Below are 13,522 nucleotides of genomic sequence, written 5' to 3'. Positions count from 1 at the left end.
TCAGAGCAGGAGTCTGAAATAACACCTATCAGAACCCAGGGAAATAAACCCAAGTTTCCAGGCATATCTCAAAATACTGTCACTGGCCCTATGTGCTAAGGCCCCTGCCTATTTCATCCCAGACTACTCTGCCCTTTGCCCTCTACACTCCAGCCACAATGCCTTCTACCTTCCTGATTTCTTAAACAAGCAAATTTGTTCCCACCGCAGGGCTTTTGCCCTGGCCCTCTCCCTAGAACACTTTACCCCTGATACTTCGTATTGCAAGCAAAGAGGACAAACAGAAGGGAGTCAGAAGAAAAGCAAACTCCCTACAGGAGAGTCAGAGGCCAGGGATAGAATGCAACCAGCTTTCCTTACTCAGAGGTCCAAGCTGAAGGGAGTTAGGCTGAAGCCAAAATTGACATCTATCAACCAAATGTCTAGGAAGTAGGTTCTGGAAAGGACTAAGGATGCCACACACCTACCTCCAATTCCAGAAACCTAGTATCCTTGAGCCCTGGGAGCCCAGTGGTTAAACATTTGGCTGCTAACCAAAAGGTCAGCAGTTTAAATCCACCAGCTGCTCCTTGGAAACCCTGTGGTGCAGTTCTACTGTCCTATAGGGTCACTATGAGTCGGAATCGACTCAACAGCAGCTGGTTTGATTTTTTGTTTTAGTATCCTGATAGGAGCCCTACTGGCACACTGGTTAAGCAATCAGCTGCTAACTGAAAAGTCAGTGGTTCAAACCCATTGGCCACTCTGTGGGAGAAAGATGTGGCAGTCTGCTAACGTAAAGAGTTGGCCTCCGAAACCCTACGGGACAGTTCTGCTCTGTCCCATAGGGTCACCATGAGCTGGAATTGACTTGACGACAATGGGTTTTGGTTTGGTTTTAGAATACTGATATACTATGAAAAACAGACATGGATAAAATGAAGAAAAGAAGACCTATATGTTCTAAAAAGATGTGTGCATCAAGTCAGTCTGTGTCCACACTTTGGTTAACTTAAGCCAGTGCTTCTTCAACTTTTCCAGTGAAAGGACCTAAACACCACAGAAAATGTTCTCGTCCCTTGGTGCTCTCAAGGTACCATCCATAGCACTCAAACCCTACTCTAAAATTTATTTGAAGAAAAATCTCATCTTAAAAATGTGTATGAATTCTAATTTCTATGCCCTAATTTTGGCTACAAAAAAAAAAAAAAAATTTTTTTTTTTAATTCCTTACTAGTTAAAGTGCTGAATTCCCAAATCCTGATAGCATTCCACCAATCTTCCAGTGAAAGTGACACTCCAACAAAGTTGGTTATTCTCATGCTGAAGCTCTGTGAACTCCCCAGTACCTCCTCAAATCAAGGACCCAAATTTGGAAATAAAATGGATATAAAACCCTTGGCAGGCAATCATTCTTATGATCAACGGATTGTTTAAATATGTAGTTTCTGGCTTGAGCTTTGGTTTGTTTTCCAGTAAAATTCCTTTAACTAAAGTCTACCCTTGCCTTACCTGAATGAGGCTGTCCACAATTTGGGCCAAATAGCATGGACAAGCAGGGGCAGTGGTGGCCCTAGGATCCCTGCTAGAGAACCAGTCAAAGACCAGAGAAACCAACACAGGTAAAGAAGAAAAACACCAGAGGGAAAGAAGCAGGGCATCTGACTTTTCCTTGCAAATACTCAGACAAGAGTAAGTATAGCCTAAAAGAAAGCACAAGTGGTAGAGGGAGGGGGAATCTCGTTATTTAAGCTTTATTCTACACCTGGAGAACAACTGAAATTTAGGAGTGAAACCAAGAACTGGATCCATTAATTCAGATGAATGTTAATGAGAAGCGTATGAAGGGCTTGCTAAATATATTCAATTCCAGGAATCTTTCCCCATTTTAGTGCATATCCGGACCAGGCTTAGGCTTCTTCTAGCCATTTTTCTCCCATGACTCCCTGCTACAAGAGGGCAAGAAACTACCTTGGGGAATGATGTTAGTATTTTTGCCGTTTGTACAAATGAACCAACACTTGGTAGTATCTACCAGTCCAGGCTCTCTGTCACCTACAATTGCCGAGGCCATCAAAGGAAGAATCTACCACAGGCTTAAAGAGTGAAGTGGCATCAAGGAAAACAAATGTGCCAATGAACGAGCAAGGTACATCCCTTTATAAGGCAATGAAAACATAAGATTCTGTGACGTAAGACTTAACCCTGACCCAAATCAGCCATGCCACTCTTTCACATCCACTGAAACACACTGTAAGTAACAACTAGAAACAAACACTTTTGGTAAAGGCAAGATTACTCCAGGGGCTGCTTTCATCCAAATGTTTCTAAGTACCTTCTCTGGGGCAAGAGATGGAATCTGAACCTGAGCTAGAAGAAAATACTGAGCCAAAAACACTATTGTATAAGAAAGCCAAATCCAGAGGCATCAGGTTTTGAATCCCCACCTCCAATAACAGACCCCAAAAGTGCTGACACCCAACTTTCTCCCCTATCACAAAGAATCGAGAGAGCCCAGCAGAGACATCAAGAGAAAAGAAAAAGAGGGGAATGAATAGCCAAAGCCAGAATGTCTCACAATGTGCCATGGGCCCCCTACCATGTTATAAACAAAAAATACGCTCTTCTCCCCACTCCCAGGCTGTTCTAAAGACAAATAATGTCAAATAGCCAAAGCCTCCATGTTCTATCATGGCCAGGTCTCAGACTAATATCCCACCAGTCAATGTTCAAAGGTCAGTATCAAGGAGGGGACAACGCCCAACTTATTGTAGCAAAGCCGGCAATATTGTTAACTGTCTCCATTCACTCCCCATCCTGTACTTCCCACCTTTGTAAAGGTTTTTTCATCCTTCCAGGCTTTATTCATTCCCTCTTCAACCTGCCTCACTCCTTGTAAGTCACTAAGTCCTATAAATTCCACTGCAACAAGCTGACCGTTGACTCCTCTGTGGATGTCAACTGCCCTGAACAATTCAGGTCCTCATTACACCACCCCATGGAGTTCTACCACAGACCTAACTGATCTTCCCTGTCTACAGGTCATCTCTTTTCTACACTGACACAGTAACATTCCTAAATCAAAGGCCTGATGAATGCTCCTCAGTAAAAACTTCCAATGAGTCCATGCTGCCTATAAAAACAAATTCTAAAATCCTCCCTAATCCGACCACAAGCAATCACTCCAGTCTTGCTCTGGTCATCATCCTAACGTGCCCAGTGCTACAGCAAATATGGCAGCCCATCATTCTCTAGCATATGCCATACTTTCTCTTCTACTTTGCCTTTATTCATGTTGCTCCCTCTACCTGTCACCCATCGCTGCTTGACAATATCAGCAATTAACTTCCTCCCTCAAAACGCCAGAAAAGAGGGCAGACACATCACAGGCGACGGTGTTTATGGTCTCAGAAGTAACATGAGTTTCAATAAGGAGCACCACCTGGAGAACAAGGCCCAGCTTTGCCACTTTCTTGCTAGGTTACACTTAGCAAGCCCTTCACCTCTCTGAGCCTCAGTTTCCTCATCTGTAAAATGTATCTGCCCTACATAATACACAGGATTATCAAGATAATCGAGTTTAACATAAAAGTGTACCAAAATGCTTGTGAGCGGATGAAGCTAAAGTGGTACTTGGAGGGGAGTGTATAACTTTAAATGCTTATATTAGAAAAAAATTGGCTGAAAATCAGTGAGCTAAGTATCATCTGAAGTTTGAAAGTACAACAAAAGAAACACAAAAGAAGCAGAAGGAATAAAATTATAATGTAGAAATTACAGAGAGAAACACAAAACAGAGGGGATCACAAAAGCCAAAAGGGAGTTCTTTAAAAAAGCTAATAAAAATTGTTCAAATACTTGTGTAAACTATGAGGAAGCAACAAAAAGTAAGCTGTTATTATCCAACAGAGATGTGACTTCAAATAAAAGGGGTTGAAGTAACAGTTTCTTTTATAAAAGGGTTTCTCAATCTCAGCACTGTTGACATTTTGAGCCAGATGATTATTATGAGGTCAATTCTATGCATTGGAAACCCTGGTGGTGCAGCAGTTAAGTGTTCAACTGCAAACTCAAAGGTCAACAGTTTGAATCCTCCAGGCGTTCCTTGGAAACCCTTGGGGCAGTTCTACTCTGTCCTATAGGGTCGCTATGAGTCAGAATCAACTCGATAGTAATGGGGTTTGAATTCTATGCATTGTAGAATGTTTAGCAGCATCCCTGGCTTCTATCTACTAAATGCCTGTAGCACCATCACCCCAGGAGTCATGACAAACAAAAATGTCTTCAGATACTACAAAATGTCCTGAGGGAGGCAAAATCATCAGAACCTCTGATCTAAGAAAACAAAAGGGTCACATCACACTATACCAGATAAGATAGATCATCCATAACTGTTCCTATCTTTAGAATAGCTGGCTATTCTTTCCATTAGGACTGCGGGAGACTAGTAAGCCAAAGCAGCAAAAGCAAGACAGATGAAATTGTGTTTCATCAACAAATGCACAGTGTTCAAGAGGAGAGAACCAGAAAAGCTTTAAGAGCTAAAATAGCGGCAGAGTTGCCACAAGAAGCAGAAGTACCACTTTCATTTCTAGTATAGGGGGAGAAAAAAGTACACAGCTTTAACATAAAAAAATAGTAAAGTATAAAAATGGCCCTTGAGGCCTTAGAAGCTTGCAAGCGGCCATCTAATATACAACAATTGGTCTCTTCCTGTCCGGAGCAAATAAGAGTGAAGAAAACCAAAGGCACAAGGAAACAATTAGTCCAAAGGACTAATGGACCACATGAACCACATCCCCACTAGCCTGAGACCAGAACAGCTAGATGGTGCCCAGCTACCACTACCGACTGCTCTGACCTGGATCACAATAGTGGGTCCTGCACAGAGTGGGAGAAAAATGTAGAACAAAATTCGAATTCATAAATAAGACCTAACTTACGGGTCTAACAGAGGCTGGTGGAACCCAGACTACGGACCTTAGGCACCCTTCAAACTTGGAATTGAACCCACTCCCAGAGACGATATTGTAGCCAAAAAATAGGCTTATAAAGTGAATAATTATACCGAGAGGAATGTGCACATCAGAACAATCAACTATACAAGACTAAAAGGGCACCATTTGCTCAAAAGCAAAGTTCAGAAGGTAGGTAGGGGCAGGAAAGATGGGCAAATGGAAATAGAGAACTCAGGGAGGAAAAGCGAAGAATGCTGGCACATTGAGGGATTGCAACCAATGTCACAAAACAAGCTGTGTATAAACTGTTGATAGGAAACTAATTTGCTCTGTAACTTTCACCTAAATTACAATAGAGTTATTTTAAAAAAAAAAAAGGCCCTTGAGTCAAATTCCAATAAATCAGGTACCCTAGCAAAACAAGAAAAGTGCCTAACAGAACATATTTTTTAAATTACTCTGAACTACATAAGCAATAAAAACAAACCATTTCAAATTAAAACATACATACACATACATATACATATACGTGTATATGTGTGTATGAATATATATATACACACATATATATTTAATCTGGAAATTGTGTAAATAATCTTAAGAAAACCCCTACCTGCACAGCTAAACTTTTCTGAGACAAATCACAATTAAATTCTTGCCATCTCTAAATAAGTAACAGTAAATTCCCCAGAACCATATAATTTTCAAATAATTAAGAATCTGACAAGAAGAAGATTCCAAAAAGCCAAGAGGGAAGACAGTGTGCATATATCCATTGTATTCACCATTAGCATCTAAAATCCAATCTAAACCCCTCAGGAGTTCTACGAATGTCTGAAAATATGATTCTGAGAAGCCAAATGATGAAAAGCAAAAAGTGGTGCAGACACCTGCGGATTCTGACGCCATCTCAGGAATGTGAGAGCCAAGCAGGACAGCCTTATGGTGGGCCCTCACATTTCTACTCATTCTACTCTATAGAAAAACTTTTCTTTACAGAAAGAATTTTATTTTATAGAAGCAGCTAGGAGAAGACCCCAGCTGAATAAGCCAGCAGGGGATAGCAAATGCCGCTGTCAGGGGGAGGAAAAAGTGAAACGGCAATTTTCCTGCCAGAGGTGAACTGGAAATGGGGCAGACACTCCCAGACAGCGTAGAGGAGGGAAAACTGATTCCTGAGTCATGTGGCAGTTATTAGGATGAATGAGAACTGAAGAGAGTAACATCAGCAAGGAAAGAGGATCGATGCTCATCCTCCTGGAACTAGACGACTTCAGGAGTGCACCTTCCTAAGTCCCTTCAAACCCAAGTAATAAAAAAAAAAAAAATTTATAGTGATCTAAAAAAAGGCAGTGTTCAATTCCACTAGGGTAGACTGTTACAAACACACAAAAACTCTATTCTCAGTCATTGGGAAGCTTACAAACAACTAAATCTCATGCCATGCAAGGCCAAAATTGAGAGGCCCTGTGGCCACTTCAGCAGGTTGGGGTAAAGGAGTGGGCAAACCCAGCAAACCAAATAAGAGGAGTCCAGAGGGCTCTACCAGCAATGGCAGTGCAGTCCCCTCCCAGAGAAGTTTATAGTCACGGGAAGGGGCGAGGAGGCAGAGCAGCACTCCAGGAGGTACAGTAAGTTTTCCGGGGTCATGAATCTCTCCCCAGAAAATTCCCTTGGGGACACACACAAAGTCGTGTCATTTCAAGATGCTCACAGACCACTCATGGTTACCCCCCATGCCTACCCATGGCCATCAAGGGTCCACAGCCCCCAGACCACCGGGTCCTACCACGGGGGCAAGTATATTCCATTCTCATGTCTCTGCACATCTGTAAACGTGAGTTAAATGCCAAAGGCCCTTTCAGCACTGAAATAAGGCTTCTGTGAAGGAACAACAACCCCTTCCTGAGAATGAACACGTGAGTTCTTAGTGGATATGTTACCCACCTGTGCCTTCTCACTATGGATGGCCTAAGAAATCCAACTGGAAACACGACACTCTCCAAACAAAACTGCCATTAGAAGAAAAGACAAGGCAGCCTCCGCTGCTCACTAGAGCCACTCACCATCCAACAAATCTTCCTCATCATCCCTGTCGTGCTCCTCCACTGCCACCTCCTCCTCCTCCTCCTCCTCTTCCGCATCCTCCAGCTCCACGTCCGGGTCCAGGTCTGGATCGCTCCCTGAGGCGGATTCGTCTGACATGGCTCCCAGAGGTCCTCAGTGGGCATTACCAACTCATGGTCCACTGTAGGGGTCCTGAGGGGAGGACAAAAGGGGTCAGAATGCCAAGGTTCACTGAAGAATGCAAATCTTCCAAAGAGAAAACGCCCACACTGAATTCCCTGGAGCCTTCCTAGGTAAGGCAAGCTAACCTGATCCAAATCTCAACCTTCCCCACAAGTACACAGACCCTGGGAAATGTTTTGGCAATTCTCTCCCCAGCCCAAGCTTTTCTCAACTGCTTGGACTAGAAAATACCTTAGAGAGACCAAAAAACAATAACAAAACTACATATCTCAGAGTTCTCATTTGTTCAATCCTTCACGCAGTGATTATTTTTATAGATATGCATACATAAAAAAAATACGTATATATAATTGCAGGTGCTGTTCAAGGCTTTGGGAACACAGCAGAAAGCAGTGCTAGGGGGCTGGGAAGTACCAAGAGAGGCTGCTATTTTCTATAAGGGTCAAGGGAGTTCTCACTGAGAAGAGGACAAAAAGGAGTGAGGGAGTCACACAAACGTCCGGAGGAGAGTGTTCCAGGCAGAGCTCTGTACTGGGAGTGGCTGGGAGTGCTCAAGGAATAGGGAATAGGTCCTGCCTGGAGCACTACAAGGAGGACAATCCACTCTCCAAACACTTGAACGAAGGGCTTTCAGTGGGCAGCTGACTATTCACCACACTGTCGCTCCTCCCAAGTATGCGGGGTGGCTAGCCTCAGGCTCACCCCAGTTTGGATTGCCCCTGTGGGAATCTCTACTCTTGGGCCTAGCCCTTCCTCTTGGCCCAATTCCAAATCCATCTCTTCCAAAAAGCCTTTGCCAATTGTCCCAGTCTTCTGGGACCATATTTCCTTGTGGTAGCCCTGCTGACCACACCAACGACCTTCAGTGAAGGCTCCACATGGGCTACCTGGCAAAGTGGTTTGCCTTCTATGGCCTCACCTCCTGCCCCAACATTACAACCCCAGGAGCAGGGACTGTGTTTTTGCATCACTAGAGCTAGGAGGATGCGAATTATTCATTCATTCACTCCCTGATTCGCTGACCTGCTCTGCTATGTGCCAGATGCTATGCTTGATCTAGGCACTAGGGATAAAGATGAATGAAACCAAGTCCTCAAAAAACAAATCACCAACTTCATATGGAAGGGAAAGAAGCCTCGGATAACTAAAGCGTTACTGAAAAGAAGAAGAAAGTGGGAGGCCTCACTCTACCTGATTTTAGAACATACCATACAGCTACAATAGTCAAAACAGCCTGGTACTGGTACAACAACAGGCACATAGACCAATGGAACAGAATTGAGAACCCAGATATAAATCTATCCACATATGAGCAACTGATATTTGGCAAAGGCCCAGTGTCAGTTAATTGGGAAAAAGATAGTCTTTTAAACAAATGGTGCTGGCATAACTGTATATCCATCTGCAAAAAAATGAAACAGGACCCATACCTCACACCATGCACAAAAACTAACTCCAAGTGGATCAAAGACCTAAACATAAAGACTAAAACGATAAAGATCTGGAAGAAAAAATAGGGACAACGTTAGGAGCCCTAATACAAGGCATAAACAGAATACAAAACATTACTAAAAATGACAAAGAGAAAATAGATAACTGGGAGCTCCTAAAAATCAAACACCTATGCTCATCTAAAGACTTCACCAAAAGAGTAAAAAGACCACCTACAGATTGGGAAAGAATTTTCAGCTATGACATCTCCGACCAGCGCCTGATCTCTAAAATCTATATGATTCTGTTAACACTCAACCACAGAACGACAAACAACCCAATCAAAAAGTGGGCAAAGGATATGAACACACACTTCACTAAAGATATTCAGGCAGCTAACAGATACATGAGAAAATGCTCTTGATTATTAGCCATTAGAGAAATGCAAATTAAAACTATGATGAGATTCCATCTCACTCCAACAAGGCTGGCATTCATCCAAAAAACACAAAAGAATAAATGTTGGAGAGGCTGCGGAGAGATGGGAACTCTTATACACTGCTGGTGGGAATGTCAAATGGTACAACCACTTTGGAAATCTATCTGGCGTTTTCTTAAAAAGTTAGAACTACCATACAACCCAGAAATCCCACTTCTCGGAATATACCCTAGAGAAATAAGAGCCTTTGCACGAACAGATATATGCGCACCCATGTTTATTGCAGCACTGTTTAAAATAGCAAAAAGCTGGAAGCAACCAAGGTGTCCATCAATAGGTGAATGGTTAAATAAATTATGGTACATTCACACAATGGAATACTACGCATCGATAAAGAACAGTGACGAATCTGTGAAACATTTCATAACATGGAGGAACCTGGAAGGCATTATGCTGAGTGAAATTAATGAGAGGCAAAAGGACAAATATTGTATAAGACCACTATTATAAGATCTTGAGAAATAGTATAAACTGAGAAGAACACATACTTTTGTGGTTACGAGGGGGGGACGGGGGGTGGGAAAGGGTTATTTACTGATTAGTTAGTAGATAAGAACTACTTTAGGTGAAGGGAAGGACAATACTCAATACATGGAAGGTCAGCTCAACTGGACTGGACCAAAAGCAAAGAAGTTTCCTGGATAAACTGAATGCTTCGAAGGTCAGCAGAGCAAGGGCGGGGGTTTGGGGACTATGGCTTAAGGGGACTTATAAGTCAACTGGCAAAATAATCCTATTATGAAAACATTCTGCATCCCACTTTGAAGTGTGGGGTCTGGGGTCTTAAATGCTAACAAGCGGCCATCTAAGATGCATCAATTGGTCTCAACCCACCTGGAGCAAAGGAGAATGAAGAACACCAAGGTCACACGATAACTATGAGCCCAAGAGACAGAAAGGGCCACATGAACCAGAGACTTACATCATCCTGAGACCAGAAGACTAGATGGTGCCCGGCCACAACCGATGACTGCCCTGACAAGGAGCACAACAGAGAACCCCTGAGGGAGCAGGAGATCAGTGGGAGGCAGACCCCAAATTCTCATAAAAAGACCAGACTTAATGGTCTGACTGAGACTAGAGGAATCCCAGCGGTCATGGTCCCCAAACCTTCTGTTGGCCCAGGACAGGAACCATTCCTGAAGACAACTCATCAGACATGGAAGGGACTAGACAATGGGTTGGAGAGCGATGCTGACAAAGAGTGAGCTACTTTTATCAGGTGGACACTTGAGACTGTGTTGGCATCTCCTATCTGGAGGGGAGATAGGAGGGTAGAGAGGGTTAGAAACTGGCAAAATTGTCACGAAAGGAGAGAATGGAAGGAGGGAGCGGGCTGACTCATTAGGGGGAGAGTAAGTGGCAGTATGGAGTAAGGTGTATATAAGCTTGTATGTGACAGACTGACTTGATTTGTAAACTTTCACTTAAAGCACAATAAAAATTATTAAAAAAAAAACCATTTTCCATACAGTCCACATCTTCAGAGACAAGGATTCTCCCACTATCAGATAATAAAGCAAATTATACAATGCTTGATTTGATCACAAGGGAATCACTTTTCCAGCATTCTCAGAAAAGGAATGTCCCTTCTGTATAGGAGGAACTAAGAAAATAAAATCACACTAAAATAACTAGGTAATTAAGGTCACATTATAGTTCCTGACAGAAACAGAAGGTAGAGTATGTCTCTGTCAACCAGTGCCTCTCTCTCTCTCTCTCTCTCTGTCTCAGCACTTTACTATTAGCTACTACAAAGGTAATTTCTTTCTGAGGGTAAAAAAAAGAGATGGATAGCTATGTGATAAAGTATAGCAAAATGTTACCATGCAGATTCACTGACCGATTCTTTCGATTTTTCTGTATGTTTCGAAGTTTTTATAAGAAAATGTTGGAGGGGCAAGGTAAATAATCTTTTACAAGACAAGCAGTCAATAACAGCAATAATCAAGTCATCCTCAAATTCCTCCCATCTCCCAAAATAAAAACCTAAAGCACAAGCCCCTAATTATTCAACACAAAAACTACCACAAACTGAAATCTTTCATTAAGGCCCATACACAATTTGAACCAACTTCTATATTCTCCTAAACAGAAACAAAGAAAACAAAACATGAAGCAAACTGGATCTTTTAGAGTTTTGAAAAACCAGAACTTAAGTTTAGGACTGCTAAGAGTTAAAATAACAATTTTAAGTGTGTGTGTCCAGATGAGTCAGGTACTTAGCCTCTCAAGACAAGCCAAGCAAAAAATAGCTATGAAATGGCTTAGTAATAAAATTAAAATTTTTGCATTATAACACTTCCAAAAGCATCTGCAAAGGGCATTAAGGCATAAGGGAAGCAAGGCAATCTACAAATACAAGTCAATATTACTAATGCTGGGCTACCTTCACTTAGTGCCAGAGCAGATTGGGAATCTTTGTAGGAATGATTATCTTGTATCTTCGGTTCATTTAGGAGGTTTTAGGAAGGAAATAATAAATCAATTAGATATAAGCAGCTTAACCCAAAACCTAGAAGGCAGAATTTATTTCTAAATATTAGTATGATGATAATTCATCAGCAACTGCTCTGTGTTTGGAAATCAATCTTCATGATTAGCACGGTCCCTCTCTTTCATCATCGCCTGCTTGAGATGAAAGTGTTTTTTGCTTGCTTAGCTGATTACGGAGTGGCTTTTACATAACAATTTTTAATTAGCAAGTACCTTCAAGTCATCTGAATACCAGTCATTCCAGAGAAGAAATTGTGTGGTGGTAGAAGAATGAGAATCACTTAGAGATCAGCAGTTACAAGGAAAAGCCTTCTGAACACCCCTAGGTAACAACATCTTCAAAACCAACCTCAATCCCATGCTCCTGACAGATAGAAGGAAACACCCACCAAACATTGGACAACCACACATATGGTAGTAAAAATACGAGACACATGGGGACAGCCCCCCACTCAAAACCTTTTAAAAAACACAGGGCACTTTAAAATAGTACCCAGACCACCAGATGCCCATAAGAGAGAAGGAGCTGGAAAGGGATGGAGTTCTTAAAGTCCCATCAGATTTGGTCTTCTCTTTCTCTTCTTTCCACAGACCACTAAATTTCTTAAAGATAACAAATTCTTTTCTCAGTTCTTTAGAACCATACCAGCTACTTAGGGGGCAAGATTTGCTGCTAGTGATCTCCTCCAAAAAGGCAGCAAAGGGAGACAGCAGGCGAAAGCTGGCCTTCCGGGCAGCAGCATGGTCAATTACATCCCGCCTTTAAGAGGCTACACTCACACACATGCATATACACACACATGCATATACACACACATGCACACGCATACACAGATACTCCATGTGGGCACAACTTTTCAGAACACAGTAACGGCAGCCCTTGTTCAAGAACTTAGCTCTTAGTAGAAATGTTATACCGAAATGAGGAAAAACATTGATAAAGAAAAAACTACATCTCCCATGTTTGCTCCTCATTCCATGTGAAACACTGCCTCAAACTCTAGCGAAGAGGAGCTCTGCCTCTAATACAGAGAAACCTGGCAAGTAATTATGGGCGTGCCGCACCTTAATGAGGGCTTGTGTTCCTAAGAAGCAAATTCTGGGAATCAAATTCTATTTTAATGAGCCTGAAGAACTAGATATTTAAAGGAACTCTAAGGAGAACCACTCTAAAAAGCAAATATCCAACCCCTAAGTAACATGTTAATATATTGGGTTTGCTAAAAAGAGGCTAAAATTATGAAGAAACCCACAGCCAGTCCCAGTCCAGCTCCTCACAGCAATCTTGAGAGTAAAAGAAAAGGTTGTTCTGTCCTGCTAAATTCAAAACAAAAACACCTATCTGTAGAATTAACCATAAGTTCACAGCCCTTAGAGACACTCCTGGGGGGGAGGGGGCACAGCAGGAAAAAAAATACACACAACCTAGCAAAGTCACTGTTCACAAAGTAGACTCGGATGTGGAGAGACCACACTGAAATCAGACAACCATGGGCACACATAATGCCTCCTTACTGCTGGGCCATTTCAGAGATGGCCTCACAGTCCTCGGCAGCATCCTGATCTTGCCTTTTAAATAAAAGAATTTTTTCCAAATCACCATTTCCTCATTAATTCCAGTGACCTTGAGCAATATTAAATGTCCTCAAATGATCTTAAAGCAATTTCATAGCAAGTGCCATTAAAAAAAAAAAAAAAATTTCCATGAAGAATATAAATGATTCCTGGATTTAAGCTCATTTCCTGGGAGAAAAAAAATCTTTTGAGAACAGGAAAACATTCAGTCTAAAGCTTTGGGCACCACCCCTTCAAAGAAACCCATTAGTCAAAGAATTTATATAATTCAAAGAGAAATGGAGTTCAATCTATACATTGCACTCATTGAGTATCCACAGGATCCTACCGGCCT

General features: G+C 42.0%; 1 protein-coding gene across 3 annotated transcripts in view; it reads right to left on the bottom strand.

Annotated features, from left to right (window-relative positions):
• The window catches only part of RAD54L2 (RAD54 like 2), a 127,345-nt gene that overhangs the window by 71,886 nt on the left and 41,937 nt on the right, over positions 1–13,522 (bottom strand). For all 3 annotated transcript variants that reach the window (XM_049861906.1, XM_049861905.1, XM_049861904.1), the window contains one exon: positions 7,004–7,196. In XM_049861906.1, coding sequence (XP_049717863.1) covers positions 7,004–7,142 — 139 coding nt within the window. In that variant the 5' untranslated portion in view covers positions 7,143–7,196. The remainder of the gene's footprint in view (positions 1–7,003; positions 7,197–13,522) is intronic.

Source organism: Elephas maximus, chromosome 20 (assembly GCF_024166365.1).
Source record: "Elephas maximus indicus isolate mEleMax1 chromosome 20, mEleMax1 primary haplotype, whole genome shotgun sequence".
Lineage (NCBI taxonomy): Eukaryota > Metazoa > Chordata > Mammalia > Proboscidea > Elephantidae > Elephas > Elephas maximus.
This window is presented reverse-complemented; position numbering and strand designations above follow the sequence as displayed.